Source organism: Alligator sinensis, unplaced genomic scaffold (assembly GCF_000455745.1).
Source record: "Alligator sinensis unplaced genomic scaffold, ASM45574v1 scaffold1165_1, whole genome shotgun sequence".
Classification (NCBI taxonomy): domain Eukaryota; kingdom Metazoa; phylum Chordata; order Crocodylia; family Alligatoridae; genus Alligator; species Alligator sinensis.
Genome location: NW_005842477.1, coordinates 213,785 through 235,448, shown reverse-complemented (window position 1 = coordinate 235,448; position 21,664 = coordinate 213,785). Strand labels below are relative to the sequence as shown.

The 21,664-nt window shown below is 43.1% G+C and overlaps 1 protein-coding gene and 1 long non-coding RNA gene across 5 annotated transcripts in view; one reads left to right on the top strand and one right to left on the bottom strand.

Moving 5' to 3' along the window:
- Positions 1-60: 60 nt before the first annotated feature.
- The window catches only part of SYT11 (synaptotagmin 11), a 25,084-nt gene continuing 3,480 nt past the window's right edge, over positions 61-21,664 (top strand). The window contains exons 1-4 of one of the 4 annotated variants that reach the window (XM_025212674.1): positions 61-644; positions 3,813-3,992; positions 7,493-8,316; positions 16,476-16,596. In XM_025212674.1, the coding sequence (XP_025068459.1) occupies positions 7,630-8,316; positions 16,476-16,596 (808 nt within the window). In that variant the 5' untranslated portion in view covers positions 61-644; positions 3,813-3,992; positions 7,493-7,629. Of the gene's footprint in view, positions 645-2,520; positions 3,993-7,492; positions 8,317-16,475; positions 16,600-21,664 lie in introns of those variants that run through there. The other 3 variants (XM_025212671.1, XM_025212673.1, XM_025212672.1) reach the window with 3 other exon arrangements.
- LOC112551472 lies at positions 8,153-13,543 on the bottom strand. Its single transcript, XR_003095780.1, has 3 exons — positions 12,967-13,543; positions 8,687-8,842; positions 8,153-8,287 (listed from the first exon to the last, which is right to left on the bottom strand). It is a non-coding gene; the product is annotated as an uncharacterized LOC112551472 (long non-coding RNA).

The following is a 21,664-nucleotide window of genomic DNA, read 5'->3' as shown; positions in this document are numbered from 1 at the left end:
GCGGGCGGCGACGCTGGGCCGGGCCCGTCCCCGACCCCATCCCCGGGGGCGCGGGAGCAGGTGCGGGCGGGATGACGTGATGTCTATTCCGGGCCAGGCCGCGCTGCCGCCGCCGGAGCCTTTGTTCGCGCCTCCCGGGGGGCCGGGCGGGCAGAGCGGGCGGCCCGCCCTGGAGCATCGCCCGGGAGGGGCCGAGGAGGCGCCGGGCGAGACCCCGGATCCCGGCACCGCAGCAGGCCACGCTTAGGCCCCGGTGGCACAGCCTGGGGTAGGGGAGCCGGGCGCGGTGGCACCGGGAGGTCCAGCCCACGCGGGGTTTCCGAGTTGAATGGAAAGGCGAGCTGACAAGGGGCGTCGGGCCACGAGCGTCGCCAGCGCAGAGAGGCCGAGCGAGCGCGTCGCCGCGCTCCTCAGCCGGTCCCGTGGTTCAAACACAATTTCCACCTCCTCTTTTATCCTCTAGCGTTTATTGCTTCTTCCGCACATCGTCTGTCCCATCTGGTGCGCGCCGCGTCTCTTGACACGCGGGTCTACGCAGTCATTGAGCCTGGGCGCTGCATACAAGCACGCTTTTCCAGGGAGACTTGATAGGTTATTACGATGGTATTAAAAATACTCGATAAATTAAGAAAAGCAAAAGAATAGTAAGTTGCATGTTCTTATAGGTAAATAATTACAAAACTGCTGAAATCTCCTTATGTGGTGGCTCTTGTTCAAATTGGGATGCTAGTAGCTTGGTACGAGCTTTACAAGCAACTGGAACAAGATCCCTGCCCCAGAGAGCTCACAAATTAAACGTACTTCATGCATCATTCTTGCTACCTAAAGTATTGGGCTGTCTAACAAATGATATGGCACCCTAAGTAAAACCTGTCGCAGCTAACATCTGTATCCAGAACGAGGAGTACTCGCTGTTGTGGTTCCTTGTGCGTGCCTGAAGGAAAATGTTCTACATCAGGGGATGTTGAAAATACTTCTTTTTGTCCTTCATGCAAAGGTCTTATCTACAAACAAACTTGCAATGCTTTCACTACAAGTTCATTTTTAAACCAATTTCATTCAACCTGTGCAAATCATGATGTGGACGCTTTTAAAGCAGATTAAAATGGCTTTAAGTTGACTTAGTATGTATATCAAAATTCTTGAGGAATTTACGTAAACTAAATTAATAAAGGATACCTCAACTAAATGAGTATCCGCAAAAAGCTTAACTAAATTAGTTTAAAAACCAAATTTAGCCAACTTGGTGCAAATCTGTGTGTAGAAAAAGACAAATAATGTCACTAATGCTAATGTGAATCAGCTTTACAGAGGACAATGTAGAATATGTCTACTTGACAGCCTGCCATGCAGTCTAGATTCCAGAGATGCCTGGGCTACTTTGAATCTGGTGAGCTAAGCTAGCCTGCACTAAGCTTCATGTTGCTGTAGCTGGAATTACCGCTAGAGCCAAAGCTAGCTTGGGTTTGTCTAGACTATACTGCTGTTTGCAGTGTGGACATACCTTTAGTTAATATAATGATTCACATCTGTAGCATGTCCTTGGCCTTATACCTCCAATCTACAAACCATCCCAAAGTGACTGGGCCTTTCATTCATACAGCTCAGTAGTTTTGCCTGAAACAATTGCTCTTATTGGGTGCCTATACACGTGCAGTGAGGCTGCTCCGACGCGCTATAATTACAGCAGACTCCATGTCGTATGTATCAGCATCCCTATGCTGAAGAAAAGGCAGGGGCACTTTAACTAAAGCGCGTTTGACAGGCTTTAGTTAAAGAGCCCCTGCTGCCATTTTTCAGCATGGGGACCCTGATACACAAGACACTCTGGGTGCTTTAACTAGAGCAGCTCTTGTAGGCGCTCAAATTTATTCTTTTAGTTTCATAGATTGTAAGGGGCTGGAAGGGACCTCGCAACATCATTGGGTCCAGCCCCGCCACACTAGGCAGGAAAGACAACTGGGGTCATAGTTTCATAGTTGGTAGGGTCGGAAGGGACCTGAGCAGATCATCAAGTCCAACCCCCTGCCATGGCAGGAAGTGACCTCAGCAATGTGACCATCCAGTCTCCTCTTAAAGATTTCCAGGGTAGGTGATTGTACCACATCTGGAGGGAGCTTATTCCACAGTCTGGACACACTAATTATGAAGATTTTTTTTTCCTGATGTTGAGTCTGAAATAGTCTTCCAGGATTTTGTGGTCATTACTCTTAGTTTTTCCCAAGGGTGCCCTGGTGAACAGTTGTTCACCGAGCCCTTGATGTATTCCCCTGGTGTAGTAGTAAGCTGCTACCAAGTCCCCTCTCAGCCTTTTCTTTTGCAGGCTGAAGAGTCCCAAATCCCTGTCTTTCCTTGTATGGCTTGCCATGCAAGTCTCTGATCATATGGGTGGCCCTTCTCTGGACTCTCTCAAGCTTTACCACATCCGTGTTGAAGTGCAGCGCCCAGAAGTGGACTCAGTACTCCAGCTGCGGTTTCACCAGTACCAAGTAAAGCAGTAGAATCACTTCCTTGGTTTTGCTCAAGACACATCAGTTGATGCATGCCAGAGTATTGTTTGTCCTGCTGGCTATAGCATTGTGCTGGTGGCTCATATTCATACTATGGCCTATTATTACCCCTAGATCTCTTTCAGTTGTGTTGCTAGTCTGTTTGGCGCCACCGAGTGTGTATGTTGGGGATTGTTCGTCCCCAGATGGAGCACTTTACACTTCTCTCACATATATGAAGGATGTCTTTGAGCGAGACAGTAATTGAATGCAAGATAGATGAGAGCCATAAGAATGTAAGAGATGCTGAGTCAGGCCACAGGTCTGTCCAGCAGAATATCCCATCTCACACAGCAGCAGGGACTGGATGTTAAGGGAAAGCGTGTTTTTTGTATGGCCTGTCTGGACTGATCTTTCCCTCTTCTCCTCTTCCCTTGTGGTTTCTAGCATTTAGAGGCCTAGGAAGTCCTCATTTAGAAGCTGCGACCATAACTTATTACGTTTAAGATCCACTGATGGACCTTTCCTTCATGAATTTGTCTCGTCCTTTTTTGAATCTCCTTAAATTGCCAGTCTGTACAACATCTTGTGGCAATAAGTTTCACAAGTTAATTACAAGCCGAGTGGAAAGAGAACTTCCTTTTGGTAGTTGTAAACTCTCTTCCTAATCATTTTGTTGTACAGCTTCTTATTGTAGAAGTGAGACAGATTAGAAATAGTAAATCCCTCTTTATTGTCTCGATGCTGCTCGTTATTTTATAGGCCTCTGTCATATCTCTCCTTGTACAGAAACCTCTCCATACCCCTGATCATCCTTGCCCTCCTCTGTTCATTTTCTACCTCTACTGTATGCTTTTGGAGGTGGGTGGATTGGAACTGCACGAGGTATTCCAGGTGGTGGTGTACGGTGGATTAATACAGTGATGTGGCGTTCTGTTTTCAGTTCCATTCTTAATACACCCTAACACACTCCATTTGCCTTTTTGATGTTTGCTGAACACTGGACATGTTTTCAAAGAACTATCCCAATAATTCTTCTTCTAGAGCTGTGTTGGTCTAAATGCATATGACTTTGATCTGATTTTAAAAGACAAGGAAGCCTGGTCTCTAGCTAGTGCTCTGAAGAAGAAAAGTCCTTTGAAAATGCATGTTTTTAGGTCTGATTTTCTCCCTCATTAATTTGGTTATATGCCTGTAACTCCATTTAAGTCAATGGTGTGACACACATTAACATGCTATAATAGAGTGAAGAATTAAGCCTCTCACATTAGGTGGTGTTGCCCATGAGGAAGAAAAATAATTTTTTTTATCTGTTTGTTTTAGAGCAGACCCTAATGATCCCCGCGAGGACATGGTTCTCACTGTGTGAGGCAGCCTAGATGCAGAAAGAAAGTCCCTTCCATGAAGACCTTTCAATCTGAAAGGGCAAAAAGATTAGAGGAAGAGGAATGTTCTTCATAAGCAGTACTGTACAGTAGGATCATCTGAAAACATTCATTTATTGTGGGTTTGTTTGTTTTTTTTCCTAGTCTGGCTGGTCTCACCATCACTTTGTTAGATGGGGATTAGCTGATTGGAAGGTCCAAAGAAAAGAGAAGGGACACTGAATGGAGGCAGATAAGAGAGACAAAGAAGGGAAGAAGGAAAGAATGAAGGAAACCAGTAGATCATGAAGAGCGCTAGGAGTTAGGCTAAGATGCAGAAATTGATTGAGAGACTGCTAGAAGAAAAATTTAGTCAGGAAATAGGAAAGACTTCAGAATAAGCGTTGGAAAACTCTCATGCTCTTAAATGGAGACATCCAGAGTTGGTTTTTATCAGTTATTTTTAACTTTCATTTGGTGCTTACATACTTGAGCCTTGTCTGCAGTGCTGCAATTTATGACAAGTTGGGTCAGTACATCCATGACATGCATCTTCTTGTAGTCACTGGGAGAGCTCCTAGAAGATCCACAGGATAAGTGCATTAATGAAATATGGGTGTGTCCATCTCCTGGAGCGGACAGAAAAAGCCTGGTACTTTACATCCCTGGAATTGGCATATTTCAGATACTGTACACATCAGGGCTCTTTTTCTGCCTTCTTCCTTGTCTGCTGCTAGTTATTTCCCCAAACTGCTAACATTTTAGAAGTCTGCAGTAGAATATATTCAACTTCTTTATGTTATAATGGGCATACCCAAAATGATTCACAATTTCTGCAGACTTCTGCACGTTCCTTATGTAGAAAAGAAAAGTCTCACTCCTTTTATGCAGTACCACACAGTCAAGAAATAAGCAGGACTGAAAACAGGACTGGACAGCTATATAAAAGACTAAAAACATCCATAGTTACAAAAGTATGTCTTGGAGGGGATATGAATCCATTGGCCCCACAGCATAAGCCAACCTCTGATTAATGGGGCTTAAAGAAGAAACCTCTCTCACTTACAGGGCCTTTCTTAACTGCCTCCTGTGAGTTTCCATGAATCTTCTCCTGAAGCACATGGTACTAAATTCTCTTAGACAGGAGGCTAGACAGATCAGTAGTCTGATGCAGTTTGGCAATAACTCTGTATCTAACACACTTGGGTCTTCTCTCCCTGCCCAGTCCTCTGGAGGAAAAATAGAACCATGATACCCAAGGTCTTTCGAGAGTTCTTGTCAACTGCACCACAGTCACTGGGTTCGATAATGTTTACTACTTTTGGTTAGAATGACCTTACAGTTAAGACCAGGGAGGTAGAAGTCCTGTAAAATAAAAATTACTAAATGAAAATTAAGCCTTTAATGAAAAATAGCCTTTTCAGCTAAGAGAGTTTTTGACTTTTTGTTTGTTTTCCCCGCTTCTCATTTCCCATCTGGAGGTGGTCTAAAAACAATAGCAAGAAGTTTCTGTTGCAGGCTTTGAGGATTATATTTTATTTCCCATATGACCACTGCATATTTTTCCAGTAGTTAGTTATGCTTAGTATTTTAGCAGAATTGCAAACTCAAGAAGTTATAGCGCCCATGTAATAAAGACATGTATTTTGAGATCAAAATGAACAAGGATTTTGGCACCCTCTTTGTCTGTGGTGTGTAACCTCAAATATCTAGAAAGGGGTGAATTGTAGAAATTTATGCAAATTAGCTATGAGATTATTTACTGCTTTTCAAAGAGAGAGCGCAGATAAAATTGCTACATAGGAAGCAGCATGGAGCCTGCTGAAACTCTGAACAGGGAGTATTAGTAATGAAACAAAGACCTGTCCATGTTGCCATTTTGCCCCCTCCTTCCACAGTACTCTGACCAGGGCACTAAAGGAGCTTGTTATGCTTCTGGAGAAGGATCATTCATATGAAACGTTTAGAACCTAGCAGGGTCCCTGGGGTTATCTGGACAGCACGGAAGGAGGGAACTGTATTTAAGGAGACTAACAGTGCCTATTAGAAGATGATTAATTTTTGAGCATCTGCATAAAATACACCAGCCAGTATCTCAATTCTGACATCTCAAATTGGAAGCATGTGTAGTGATGGTGCTGGTCTTTTCCTCCCGTTCTATCTGTAGCATCTCTTATAATGCTGTGCCTACAGTCTGTTATACAAAATACAATACATACAACTAAGTTGCCTTGCTAGAAAAATATTTTTATACAGTGCTGACTGATGCTGTTTTTCTGTTTTTCTTATGACACGCCTGTTTGATACACTTAATGTTAATTGTATACATATAACCTTTTTAAAGCATGTTTGTTGCAGCATCTCTTCCACTACTGATTGCTGCTTCTTATAGGACTGTGCAGGTCTCTGCATGTGGGGTGAGGTGGAGGCAGGATTTTCTCCCCATGACTACTCTCAAGCTGTGGTACACGCACTTATAACAGCAAAATGAGATTGTGCAGAATTTCATATCATGGTCTGCTGTCTTACGCAGTTAGAAATGAAGCTGTCATCTGGGTTATTATGAGAAGAGAAATTCACATTTTAGAGCTGCTGCTTCACACTGTCAGAGGACTAAGGGCCCTTGTCTACAGTTACCCATTTTACTGAAAAACTGCATGCTGTTGCTAACACTAGTTGGAGCGCTAGTGTTGATATGGCACAAGTAGCAGATGGTATTTTTTTTATTACCAGGTCATGTTCTAAACAATTTAGGTGACAAAGTGCTTTAAACACTAATGGCTGGCTGAAGTCCTATTCTAATGTTCCCTTTGATGGAGCTGGCAACTGGAAATTTCAATAAAGTATTGTATGCACCTATGGTAGGAAAAGTGTGCATTGGGCAAAATTTACATCATAAGAACCAATAGCAAAGATGCTGCTGAGTAGCTGCTAAGTCATAAGTGTAGACAGGACTCACCATTGTGTCATGAAAAACCTACCTGAACAAGTTTTCAATTCAAGTGGTAAAAGCTTGCAAAACCTGTGAAAATTATGTAAGAACAAGTCCACTTTAGGCTATTTAAATTATAGCTGTTAGTTTCCAAACCATAGCAACGATTTATATAAAAGTCCCAGCATATGAAGATGATTTATAATCCTGTGCCAAACATTTCAAGGACAAAACTTGAATCAATTGTAACACAACTCAGGATTATAAATAAATTGTCTAACTACTTATTGTAGTTGTTGGCAGCATAATAGAATAGAGTAATATTTTTAAAGAAGCCATAAAAAAGTGTAAAGACTCCTCTTTAAATCAAGAAATTGCAGGTCACTGAAGCATTTCTCTTGGAGCTGTGCTGACACCAACGGTGATGGTACACTAAGTGGAGTTGGTGGGATACGACAATCAAAAAAAGTAGACGTTTTTATTAAGTGAAACTTGGGTTAGCTATGGCAAAGGGGTAGGAAATGTCTCCATGGCAAAAAATAAATCGAGGAAAACATTTAAGGTTCCTAATGAGTTTGACATAAAGAACATAGAATAAAAAAGTTTTCATGTTAATTTGATAGCATCACTGATTGTACTAGGTTCTGCACAGATACAGAAGCCTTGGGGGCACTGGCTCATCCCAGATTGTTTTGTTGTCTTTGCAGATGTCTCTCCAGTTGTAGCAGGGCTCATTGGTGCTACTGTCCTTGTAGTTTCTGTCTCAGTAACGGTATTTGTGTGGACATGCTGCCACCAACAAGCAGAAAAAAAGCACAAAAACCCTCCTTACAAATTCATTCATATGCTGAAAGGCATCAGTATCTACCCGGAGACCTTGAGTAACAAGAAGAAAATTAACCGTATCCGGAGAGACAAGAATGGCACTGCCAAGGATACCGGAAAAGGAAACCTCTTGGTGGATGCTGCTGAGGCTGGCTTACTGGGCTCTGAGAAGACCCCAGATGGACTTAATGCAACCCCCTGTGTTGATCAGCTCCCAATAAAAATGGATTTTGGAGATGAACTAAGTCCAGATCAAAGCCTCACCCCAGGTGGGAGTAAAACCTCCTCCCCATCTTCCCCAGAGGAGGATGTCCTGCTGGGAGAACTGACTTTCTCAGTGGACTACAACTTTCCCAAAAAAGCATTGGTGGTGACCATTCAAGAAGCTCATGGGCTGCCCATGATGGATGAGCATACACAGAGCTCTGATCCCTACATAAAGATGACAATTCTTCCAGACAAAAGGCACCGAGTCAAGACTCGTGTGCTTCGCAAGACCTTGGACCCTGTCTTTGATGAGACTTTCACCTTCTACGGGATCCCCTACAGCCAGCTCCAGGATTTGGTGCTCCACTTCCTGGTGTTGAGCTTTGATCGTTTCTCACGAGATGATGTGATTGGAGAAGTCATGGTGCCGCTTGCTGGGGTAGATCCAAGCACTGGAAAGGTCCAGCTCACTAGGGAGATCATCAAAAGGAACATACAAGTAAGTGACTTGTTTTAGTTTGGAGAGATGCTTTGTGCTGTATATGCTTGACCCCTTGTAATGTGATCCCCAATTAGGCTGTTCTTTTGTTGGGGAGGACTCAGTGTGTCTAAGAATGATGAATACTGTGACCCTGACTCGCATGCATAGCTTTTACTTGCACTAGTCTCAGCAAAGTCAATGAGAACACTTGTGTAAGAACGGCTGTCAGGATTGGACTTCATATTTTTGTGTAATTTGGCTGAAATCCAAAGTCGTGTGCCTGACATCTGACACAGTGCTCAATAATCAAACTTCCCATTTAATCTGTATATTGCTTCACACACCTAGGTGTTACAGTTACAAAAGTAATTTCCAGCATGTTACTAACCAAAACAGTGAAGCATGGAGGACAGCAGCCTGGAGGAAGATTTTTAGGATGCCTTAAGTGCTGGTTGTTCTGGTAACTTGCTGCTGTAGATTCTCATTGTCCTCTGCTTTGGGTTTAATGTTTTATTTTTCCTTTGTTTAATATCCATCAGGCAAGCTTAAAAATAAATTATATTTGAGTAATTAACCTTTGACATGAATTGATTTGTTGTTTTAGTATAACATTTCTAAAGTGAAAATAGTTTAGTGCTGACTTCATCTTAAATTGCAAATTTAATGCGCCTAGGGACAGACATTTCAGAGAGGGTTTGCTTGAGCAGTACCTTTGCATGAAATCGTAGGTGCTCGGCCGGTCTGAAATCAGTCTGGAGGTATCTAGAACTAGTACTGCAAATAATATTTGAGCTAAATAAACTGCTGATAAAACACACAGCTGTTTTTTGTTGTTGTTGTAAATTACATCCTGAAAATCAGTCTGTGTTATTCCTATGGTGAGAGTTTTTTTTTTACTTTGCCAAAATTTCTAGTTTCTCTCAAAACAAAAACCAAAGCTAAGCACTCAATAACTTCTCAGTAAATCCTCCAGTTGGAGACTTGGAATATGCAATACTAACCCACTGAAACATTACAGATTTGACAGAAAGTTTCTTATTTAGTTTTTGGGAAAGGGGAATTTTTGCTAACTGGAGGTCTCCATTCTGGGACAGGCAGAAAGTAAGGCAGTATGACAACGTGGATTGCTATCTATAAAAGCTTGTGTCCCTCCAAACTAGTCAGTTTTCAAGGTACCACCTTGGCATACCTCCTGCCTGAATTCAGACTAACATGGTAGGTTGCCCGCCTCTCTGATTCTGAAAAGCAATTAATTTAGGCCACTGTCTCTTTCACTGGGAAGGACTTAATGCAGCTGTCTGACTGGGTGAGGTGATGTGTGATCATCTCTAGGTCAAATGTGCCTGCCGTTGATATGAAAAGAAATGGACTGGCTGTGACAAGCTAAACAGTAGGGATGCCAGGCAGTTAGTAATGTATAGCTGTGCTTCTATAGTTTTGCAGTTCTCTGTGCTTTGGCAATGGAAGATTGATCTGCGTAATCACCGAATGATAATTTTTCAATATCCAGCAAACATACATGGCTGCTAGATGGGGAAAGATTTTCACCAGTACCTTAATTCTTCTTTACTGGCTTTGGGCAGCTCAAAAGGACATTAAAATACCCATTTTTGTTGAACTTCTGCAAGCCCTTCAGAGAAGGAGCAACCAGCACTACAGAAGTTCTGCAAAGTGCTGTGGCCCATGGAGTGGCTCTGGGAGGTGACCCCAGTTTAGAGACAGCCTCGGAGCTATTTAAGTTATATCAGTAGAGGTGCACAAGACTGCTGTTGGTTGCTCAGGGGATGATCTCACCAGAGCTGTAAGCAGGTCGTACCTCTGTGCTTACACTGTTAGATCTATCTACAGCCTTGGCTAGTATTGATCATGAGACGCTGCTGACTCATCTGGTACTTGGCAGAGGCAGGCATTCTCTTACAGATGGATGTCTTTATTCTTTTGGAGATGTTCCAGAGAGCCATAATGGGTGGTTGCACACTTTCCCCAAGGGCTGCCCTCTTTTAGGGCTCCATCATCACTGTTCTTGTTCAACGTGTTGAAGCCCTGGAGGAGACTCAGATGGATATACTGTGCCCTCTTTACTCTTTTTCACTAGGTCCTCTCAGTGCTGTTCGTGAATATTGTAATGTCTGGTTGCAAAAGGGCCCAGAATGAAAACCAGCAAGTAGCATGTTGAAGTTAAAATTAAAATTGTTTCTAACTTTGGGACTGCCCAAGAGCTCCCACTGACATAGTATGTGGCAACTCAGCCTTTAGAAAAGGCACCCTGCCGGTGCACATTATACTAGAGCTCCAAGCTCTGCATCAGCTGCCATTTCGCATCTGGATGCAGTAAAAGGATTTGGTCATTTATACAGAAAAGCAGTTTAGGACTTGGAATCATCCACTTTGCAGAAGATACTTCTTCCTCCTTTATCCTGCCATGACAACTTGTTAATCAGAGATATTTTGGCTTTATCAACAGGTCTGGGATTTTCCACTGTCCCTACCCTCTCCACTGCCTAATGGGATGAGGTTATTTTAAAACATGCTTGCTGGTGATGGTCCAAATATGCCATTGTGCCAGCCATCCAAAGCTGGAGTGCAGTAATGTTCCAGCATAATCTTCTTGCACTTCCACATACTTGTACCATTGGATGGGCAGACAAGCTACACCTTCCTGACCCCTTGGTATTGCCAGAACAGCAAAGAGGACTCACACGGTGTAACAGACTTGGGCCCACAGCACAGTGCTGTGTTGACTATTGGATACCATATGCTGAAATCTAATCCTGAGGGAGCAGCTAGAACCTGACCTATTGCTTTTAGAGTGTAAGACAAAATGCATCACTTGGTGCAAGTTGTTTCTCAATTGTGAAAAGGCCTTATCCCTGGGAATTAGTATCTTGAATGGCCAGGGGTGGATAGCAGGGTGGGAGCAGTCATGCCCCTGACATCCCCACCCCGCTTTGATTCCTGCTCCGCCCAAACTTTCAAACCAGCTTCCTCGGAGGGGCAGTGGCGCTTCTATTCAGGCAGCACTGAGGGAGTCATGATTAATCTCTTCACTTCACAGCTATTAACAGTTCTCTCTCCTTTTTAATAGTCTGTACGGTCTACTTTTCAAACTATTTTTTTTTTCTTCTACAACTTTGCTGGCTGTTAGCTATTTCTGGTAATGTCTGTCTTCTATTTCACAGCTCTGCAAATTTTGTTTTTAGCTCTAGCTAGAAACCTTAACTCAGGTGTGGTAATATTAGCTCATCTATAGAAATGATGACACCAAAGTATTTGAGACAGTCAGGATGCTCAAGACTAGATTATTTTGATTAATCTGAATAAGATGCACATTTAACTATAATGACTATAGTACTAGCAAAACAATATCTTTTTACTATTGTTGCCTAGTTTGGGTTTTTCTAAACTCTCTCTATATAATCTAGTACACGAGTGCACATTCTAATAAAGTTTATATTTGTTTCTGCTTTTATCTTAAACTGAATAATGTAGCACCAGGTCCCTACCTTATTAATAAAGCTTCTTTTTTCCTCCTCCAGGTACAGAGAAACATGTGCTCTATCTGACCATGTACTGTACCATCTGTACCCCTTCTGCTCAAAACCCTCGCTCTGCCCATGTGGTTCATCACCTTTTTGGACTGTGACTTCTTAAAAACAATGGTGGCTGCTTTAGGCAGTACAAGCATTGTTTCTTAAGGAGGGGAATGTTAAATTCAGTCCTGTAAAATACTATTTTTTCCCCAGATACTGCAGCAGTGGGCAACAGAGAATGGTGTATAATAAATACATGTGGTAATGGAAGACAGAAACTAGGCCAAGAATTGGGGTCAGCAGACTAACTGCAGATTCTCCTCAAAGGCAGCCTTGGGAAACAGCCAGTTAAAACCCTTTTATAAGTCATACGTAGAGTGGCAGCATTATAAGATGCAGAACTCTGCGTCTTGCTTCCAATTTTATGTGCACGACTTTTAAAAATAAATTCCTTGAAGGGACTGTGAAACTCAGTGAGTTTGTTAGGAGGAAAAATTGCAGAATAGTTTTGAGTGATTGATTTCTCCCCATATTTTACAGGTTAAAAGACAGACGTGCTAATTCTAGCACCTGGGTTTACTCCTGATAGCTCTGTGAGCAGACTGACATGCTCAAGTAATATGCTCACAAGCACAATGAGAAGGTGGAACTCGCATTCAAATTCTAATTTTCCTTTAATGGTTGGTTTTATTTTGGCTACTTAGCGCTCAGAATCAGTAGGGCACGGGATTCTCCTCTTCATTGTCTGCTTTCGGCTGTTGTGAATTGTTGCTGTGTTCTATTAAACAGCTGCATTGTATTTCTAGGGTTAAATTATGTGCCAGCTGGAAACAAATGGTCATTAGAATCCTTCTTAAGGAATTGTATAGAAATTATAAAACAAGCACCTCCATCTTGTTAGTGGTTTAGACAATTCAACTGTCAGTTGTGTGGTGGCGTTTCTCACGGCTGTTCCACTGTTTCCTGTCCAGACAGGTTGCTGCTGTAACTGTTCCTGTCGGTCCAGCCTTGTTACTGTTCCCTCACAAACTGCCTGTCGGATGGAGTTAACATCTTTTGACAGAAATGACTTGCTAGGATACATACTGGACTCATTTAATCTAACTGAATGAATGGTTAACAAAAGAATGAAACAAACCTGGTAATTGTAGGTACTTCATCTCAAAAAGTTGTCCTAGACTTCCTGAAAAGAAGTACCTTTCTCTGTATTGCTTTTGTGTATGTAGCTCCCTAGTAACCACTGCAACTTTGCTTGTTCCCAGCTTTATCTTGCTGCTGTTCAGAGAGAAGTAGAGTGCTGTTATTCAGGCTGGAAGTTCAAGATTGTAAAATCTAGGGCATTCTGCAGTGAGTAAAAAAGGCACCAGCCCTTCACAACCCAGGAGGGTATTCACTGAATATCCACAGATTGTCTAACCCTTGGCAACACTGGTTTATTTCCACCTTATTATTTCCTTCCCCAGTAGCTTGTCCTTTTATGCAGATCCAGAAGGATAGTGCCAAGAAGCCGTTGAATAAGACTCTGCTGCAGTCAAAGGGAACTCCTATTCCCTTCACGTTCTCCTAACACTGACCTGAGAACATTTTTGAATTGTGGTAAAACAGGTTACTGAATCAGAGCCTCTCAATGCTTCTCCTTATTCACTGATTTTTTTGGAGGAGTTTCTACATTCATATCAGAGATCATGGACTCTGGGATGGCATACACACCGCCCCCCACCAGACAGAGACACTTTATGGCTTTATCTAATTGGTTTAATTGGTTTGTGTTTTGTTAATGTAATTAACTAACCACCATGAATGACTGATCAGCATTGCTAAAGTTATCTTTCATACATATAGTCTAAATTATTAGATACCAGAGTGATAATTGTGTCTAGGCATCACAAATAAAAAAACCTCAATCTGAATAAAACATGTAGGCCCACTTGTCTAGGCAAGGATACATGTAGGCAACATAACTATAATCATCAAATGGCATTTAATTTCAATGACAGCTCCACACTTCTGAAGAGGTGTATAATTCTACAAATGTCAAAACAGTTGCAACTGAAGCCTTCTTATCAATATAACACAAAATATGGAGTATGACATGAAGAGTTTATTGAGTTTTCAAAGTAAAGACATCTGTAAAGCTGCAGGCCCCAATAGATACTCCCAACTCTTTCTATAAGAAAAGTTATGATGTCCTCCTCACCATGTTTACAACATTTGTAACTGCTTCCAACTAACAGAAACAACGACATTCTCTTCTGAAGGTTGCATTTATTGTCGATCCCCTCAAAAAAGAAAAATTCAGCATGTGGCTCTTCCTGCACCGTTTTCCTCCTTGACGGGGACGGCAGACACCTCAGGAAAAAACTTTGCTAACAGTCTGGCCTTGTGCTGCCTGCCTACAATTACATGCACAGATCAATCTAGTTTTAAGTATCATCAGATAGTGGGTAGCAACATAAGGAGACTATTAAATATTATTCACTTCTTTCAGTTGCACAAAAACGTACTCATCCTAAACCTTAATTCCAAAAGGGCATTTCATAGTTTCTCCTGAGATTTTTTTTAATCTGTAACCCTAGAAGCTTTCCTTTGTGGTTCTTATTTCTGAGCCCTTGAAGAGGCTACCCTCTGTCCCTCTTCTTACCCATCTTAAAACCCCAAGCATGATTTTTTGGTCTACTGGGATTCAAAACTAGCAGCTATAACATTACCCTCCTTGCTAGGAGCCTGACTTAACTGACAGTTTGCAAATGGGTTTACATTTGCACTGAAGGGTTGAATGCATCACTTGACAGGAACCAGACCTCAAAACTCCATTCTTTAGGTATCTCTCTGATACAATTTTGCTGATAGCCAGCTGTTTCACACCCATTGATAGTAAACCAATTTCCAATGATAGCAAATAAGCAAAATTGATATATAACAGGGGTCTTGAACATGTAGCCCTGATCCAATGTGTGGGGCTTCTCATGGGCTGGACTAACCACGGCTGCTGGATCCTCATAAGTGGCAGCATTAATTGCTGGCTGTTTTGGTACAGCTCTGGAGCACAGGGAGTTATTGCTGCTTGCCTCCTTTCCCCGCCATCCTTGCCTGCCTTTAAAAACTGCCATCAAGTCCCTGGGTTCCAGAGCTGTGCTGAAACAGCGACTCCAGCAGCTGCAGGGATTAATGCTGCTCCTGCCTCTCTCCTGCCCCACAGCCCATACCGGGGCCTGTGGGGCCCAACAAGTTTGAAAGTTATTGGATTCAAGCTCCTAAAAGTGCCTTGAGACTCCCAGATTCCTCAGGCCACATGAACATCCACTGATTTCACTAGGAGTTTTATGGCTACATTCCTGGGAGTATCTGGGCCTTGAGTGTCTAATGGCCTCTTTAGGCACCCAAGTACTGAGTTTAGGTTCTCAGAGCTGCTTGGATGCTACCCGTGCCTGTAGGTACCTTAACTCAGTTTTCACTGATAAACTACCCTTGGTATTTAAATGTCTGTATCAGGGCATGCCACAGAATCATAGGACTGGGAAGGACCTCAAGGGTCACCTAGTCCAATCCCTGCACAGATGCATGTTTCAGTATTCCTAAACCATGCCCAAAGGCCTGTTGGGACTCTTCTTAAAAATAATCAGTGGATTCCACAAGTTCCCCAGGTGCTTGTTCTGTTGTCCTATAGTTCTTACAGTTAGGAAGTGTTTTCCTGAGATTTAAGCTAAATCGGCTTTGCTGCAGTTTAAAGCCATCACCTTGTGTCCTCTGTAGCAAAGGAGAACAGCTGTTCTCCCTCTTACTTATTCACAGAAGTTTAGGGCTGGAAGGGACCTTGTGAAATCATGAAGTCCAGCCCCCCTGTTCTGGGTAGGAAAGACTTCTGGGGTCAAATAACCCCAGCAAGGTGCGTGTCCAGTCTCCTGTTGAATATCTCCAGGGTAGGTGCCTGCACCACCCCTGCTGGGAGTCTATTCCAGGGTCCGGACACACAAACAATGAAGAAGTTTTTCCTTATATCCAGTTCCTTATGACAGTCTTTCAAGTACTTGAAAACTGCTATTGCATCCCCTTTCTCCCTTGAACATCCTTTTCTCCAGCCTAAACATGTCTAATTCTCTCAGCCTTTCCTTGTGCAGCCTGCATTCCAACCCCTTTATCACCTTTGTGGTTCAGATCTAGTGATCACACATGGTAAAAATGTTGTATTAACTCCTACGAGGACTGACTTTTCCTCTGAATCAATGAGCTGACAAAAAATAATTAGGATTTTATTCATGTAGATTTTCCAGTTGATAATTATAGCGGACTGTATTGAAATGTACTTGTCCCTAAAGAGAGAGAAACCTGTAGGTCCTGCCCTGGAGAATTGCCTCTGGTATAAATTTAAGACATATATATTACCTGCATCTCTTGGGGCTGTTGTATCTCTGAACTTGGAGGCAGTGTTCCTGATCCTTTTTCTACAGTACACTATGGCAAAGGTTCAGAACGATGTAAAAGGCTCTTCTAGTGCGTCTTCCTTAAGTAGAAATATCAGCATTAGGATATTAGCATTTAGCAATCTAGGTGAAATAAGAAGGGAGCCATAACTTCCTCACAACTGCTTATGACCCTCAGGTTGAGAATCCCTAGTTTTTATAAATTATTTCTGCTTCTCTTTCACAGAAGTGCATTAGCAGAGGAGAACTGCAAGTCTCGCTGTCTTACCAGCCTGTTGCACAGAGAATGACTGTTGTGGTGCTGAAAGCTAGACATTTGCCGAAGATGGATATCACCGGTCTCTCAGGTAGAAGCTATTTACTTCAGCCTACAACTGGTCTGTTGCACTCCACTTGATGCCATTTTTCTTTTTCCCTGTAAACAAAGCAAATGCTGTTCAGTGGGGTGATAACTAACTCCCGGTTGTTGATCAGTTGCTTATTGATCAGTTGCAACTCCTCAATTACATTTGAAGCGTTTGCTCTTCTATTTAATGCCTCCAAGGCAATGCCAAAAAATTAAAATCTACCCTACATGGGCAACATAGAAAGCAACTTGTGGCATGTACAAAAGAGAACTGATTGCTGTGGCAAAGGACAAGACTAGGGTTGAGAGGAAAAGACAAAAAGCTTCAATATGGTTTATATACTAGTGAGAGTAAGATGGGGATGAAAAATTCTCTGTAGAGTTTGAAAACAAATTTTTTAAACCAATTTAAAGAGCAGCTTCTGATTCTGTCACCTCCAATCTCAGCATTTTCTTTGTACTATATCTTCCTGTTCCCCCTCCTTGTTACCCTCCTTCCTGAATATGGTGGACTGACAAATGTGACAACATTAGGAAGTGGAAGTAGCAAATGCACGAGTCAGGTTATGTGACAGGACCATATAATTTCAACAGCAGTAAAAATTGATGCGTTTCTGTGAGATCATAGGGGAATGCAGGTATAGGTAGTACATAGCTATCAGGTTATCTGTTGAGAATTGGAGAAGTTGTAGGGAGGCTCAGTAGCTTTACCTGTCAGTATAATCGGTCCTTCCTGCCCAGAGCAGCATTGCTCCTCACAAATTGCTGCTGTTGCCACCCACAGCTACCTCAAATCCATACTGTAAGATGGAGTAAGTCTTCATGAGACAATGCTCAATATTATTTCTAGTTTTTGCTGGATAGTATTTTGATGGGACATGTGACACTTTACAGGGCTGCTGTTCAGCCTTCAGTCCTGCCCAGCCACAGCCCCTCATTTCCTTGAATCCCAAACATTTTAAGATCCAGTGTCATCCTCTTTCACCACTGGCAAGTTTTACTGTTTTTATAGATTTTCTCCGCTTTTCTGCTCTCTTAGGAAGGATGTAACCTGTGCGGTGGGCCAGTAGGGGGCGCTCCTGTGCTGAGCCGCCCGCCTCACTGCACCCAACCAAAAATCACGCTTCAGGTGCCTCCCCTGGGGTGCCTACATCTGGCCAACCCCTTCCTGGAGCACATCCGCAAGCCTGGGGTAACCACTGCCACCACCCAGGCTTTGCTCTTTGTTAGGGCTCTGTGTCATCTGGGGTACACAGACCCTGTAGACCTTGGGGGTGCTTAGCCCACCATGGTATTTTGGGCTGCTTCCTTCAGCCTGATGCATTCACAAGTAGCCTCCTGTATGGGAGGAAAGTAAAAAGCCATGCCCACCTTAGCCAGCCAAGCAAAAGGGCTATAAAGGCTAGTCTCACCCTCGTAAGCATTTACAGCAAGGTGTGCTATAACAGATAGCTTTATTGATCCAAGAGGGAGAGAGTGAAGAGGGAATACAAAACAACAGGAACTTGAAAGAAAACCTGCTTGAGCAAAACAGAGTGGGCTTGTATGCGTCTAGTTCACTTAATCCTAAATTACTAGCTAAATTTCAGGTAAGTTACTTGCATGTTCCTCCAGAGACTGATGGAGCTATGGGGGCTTTTTGCTTGTTTCAGCATCCCCCCTCCCAAAAAAGGTCTACCCCTCCCAAGAGGGAGTGACTAATTTTATTAGTTTTTTGACCTCATCACTAAGTTCCAACCAAAACCCAGCATTCTCAGAACATGGCTGATGCAGGCCAGTTAGTTTGAAAAACATCAGCAACCTGCTGGTGGAGTGACTAGTGCCTCACAGGTATTTGGGCGGGAAGGAGAAGCAAGTCCCCCCCTCCCAATGGAATCACCTAGGCCAGGGGTTGTCAACGGGGAGTACGCATACCCCTGGGGGAACTAGAGAAGGCCGTAGGAGGTATGCATGGGTAGATGGGGATGGAGCACCACCATGCACTATCCCATGAACGCAGGGGGCGGGGGAAACTTGCACATGGTGGTTGTCACCGCTCTGTATCCAGCTGCGTGCCACCCCCGCCCCCACTCCAGGGGGGTGCGCTGCTCCGCGTCCAGCTGCTGGGGGGTACAATGATGCAAAAAGGTTGAAAACCCGTGACCTAGGTGACCAGGTGGATTTCACAGCCAGCATTTGAAACTGGGGTGGGCAGACTGAGTAGGGAGGCCATCAAAAAGGGGGATTTCTCCACAACCTAATCCTAGCTTGCTTTCTTGAAACCTGATTATTTTACCTCAGCCCAAAACTTATAAAAAACAAATCTTACTGTCAAAATTTCTCGCGTGCATCGCTATCTATGGGATAGTTTATTTGAGCAATCGTTACTTTACTTCAGAACCTTCATCTGCAGTTTTACAAGGCTCAGTCCTTTCCCTCATATTATATGTTATCTATATCAGTGGTTCCCAACCTTTTCTGTGCCGCGGACCCACACAGGAGCAGCAGAGCTGTCTGCCTCCCCCCTGGGGCCTGCCCTGACCCCCAGCTTTAACCCAGCACGTCACCGCCAGCGACGGAAGCTGTTCTCCCAGGCAGACCAACGCGGAGCCAAGCAGGGGCTCATGCCACAACCTGGCAGCCAACTCTTTCTGGCCCAGTACCGGGCCGCAGCCCAGTGGTTGGGAACCTCTGATCTATATGAAACAACATGAGCCATAATTCCAAATAGGTGGATGACACCCAATTCCATCTCTCCAAAGACAACTGGAAATAAGGACCATTCCCCAGCCTTCTTAAAGCCCACCTGGAACCAGCACCTAGATGAAGAGCAAGACTGAGCTGAGGCTCACAGGTACAGCCAAGCTTTTTGAGGAATTTGCTTCCTCTTTGGTGTCCCCCATTATAAGGACATCTGGCCTCAAAATTTTAGGTTGGTCTGCAGCTCTAGGATGTTTGGGCTGAAGTAGTTACTGTGGTAAAATTACTCACTTCCATCAAGGACTGGCCATAGTACTGTACTTGCTCCTATTAGTGTCCTCATTATCATGAGCTATCTATTTGGTACTGTTGCAATTAATTACTGCAGTTCACACTTAGGAGTGAAGCTGTACCCATGGAAAGAGTTCTTATTGACACATACTGCAGCAGTGAACCTGCTGGGCACCACAGACTGATATAAATACATCACTGCTGTGCATTTCTCTAAACTCGGGCTTCATTGACTATAGAGCCAAGTTCAAAGGCTTTTTTGATATTCAAGGTCTTCTACTTTGTTGGACTCAATACCATCTTTCCATCTGCAACCAGGAATTCACACCTCAGCTGTAAAACTTCTTGCCTGAAGGAAAAGACTCCATACAGAGAAGCCAACTTGCAAGTAGCCTGGGACAGAAATAATTGGAGGCCTCATCAGCCTGAACTGCAGAACTTATCTTTCATCCTAGACTTTTGTGGGTTTCTGTAAACATATGCAGCACAGCCAACAAGCCTCCCATAAACATACATAGAGATGCAAAAATCATATACTCAAACTGTTTTTCTTGCAGCCTGGAAAGAAAGCCGAATTAGTTGACTATAAGGTGGTATTATCCACAAGAGAAGGCTGAGAGGCAATCTTGTGGCTGCCTACAAACTCATCAGGGGGGCCAGCAGGCAATAAGGGACACTCTGTTTATCAGGGAGCCCCTCAAGGTTACCAGGAATAACGGCCACAAACTGAAAGAGAACAGATTTAGATTGGACGTAAGGAAGAAATTCTTTACGGTAAGGGTTGCCAAATTATGGAATGGGCTTCCAAGGGAGGTGGTGCTTTCCCCTACCCTGGAGGTGTTCAAGAGGAGGTTAGACAGGCATCTGGCTGGGGTTACCTAACCCCAGCGCTTTTTCCTGCCTGGAGCAGGGGGTTGGACCTGAAGACCTGCCAGGTCCCTTCCGACTCTAGAAATCTATGAAATCTATTATTAAATGGGAGGCAGAATGCTGGATGAAGCTAGTCATAATTATTAAACAACCAGCTAAATATAAAATAGAGAGTTAACAACAAAACTAGCTTAATATAAAAATCACTGTTGGTAAAAATCTGAATTACAAAACAATTGGTGATGTGATAAATACCTCCAGGGTAATCACACACAGCCATCTCGATCACCTGGTAAGCTCCGCCTGTTAAAATAAAATGTGCTTTAAGATAAGATGCAAGATCATCAAAGGACAGAGAACACAAGCCATATGCATCGAATGGAATGTATGGAAAGGCTGAATCTTGGAAAGACGTTACTGAAAACGACTTGGGAATCATTGTGGACAAATTGAACTCTTTGTTAAGTGGCAAAAATGGCCAAGGCAGTCTTTGGATTTATGAAGAGGGTAGTAGTTAAGACTAGAAAAGTGACTTTTACCTCCATATAATGGCATTGGTTAAAGCAACTATTAAAATATGGCATGTGTTAGTTTTGTTAACATAAACAGATACCTCCTAAAACCTGGAGATAAGGGTCCAAAATTATTGGAGACTTGTGGGGGAGGGAACACCCCATGAACAATGCAGAGAATTCAGACTGTCTATTTTACAAGAAAGATGACTTGAGGATATAGAAGTACCTTAAGGGGAAAAAATACACGCACTAACGTGCTCTTAACCAGATGAAATAAGGCCTAACAAGAACCAATAGAAGTTAAAGCCAGTAACGTTCAGAGTAGAAGAAAGGCACAGATATTTAAGAGTGATGCAATTAACCACTGAACAAACTACAATGGAAGTGCAGAACCTCCAAATCGGATGTCTGCATTTTTAGAAAGGATGTAGTCAAATAAGTCTCTTGAGTTCAATACCAGGGAAACTGGATGAATTCTGCGGTTTCTTTGGGATAGCGTGAACTATGTGATTTAATGGTTCATTCTGGCTTAAAAATCTATGAATGAGATTCATAGATAAAGATGAGAGGCAAGGATTTTTTGTGGGTGTTACCTTATATTTAACCAACTGCACAGTCGGGAGGGACATAGACAAGCTTTCGGGTACCACTTTGCCTTTCCTCAAGATTCCTCAGATCTGGAGTGCTTGTTTATGTGTGTGTGTGTGTGTGTGT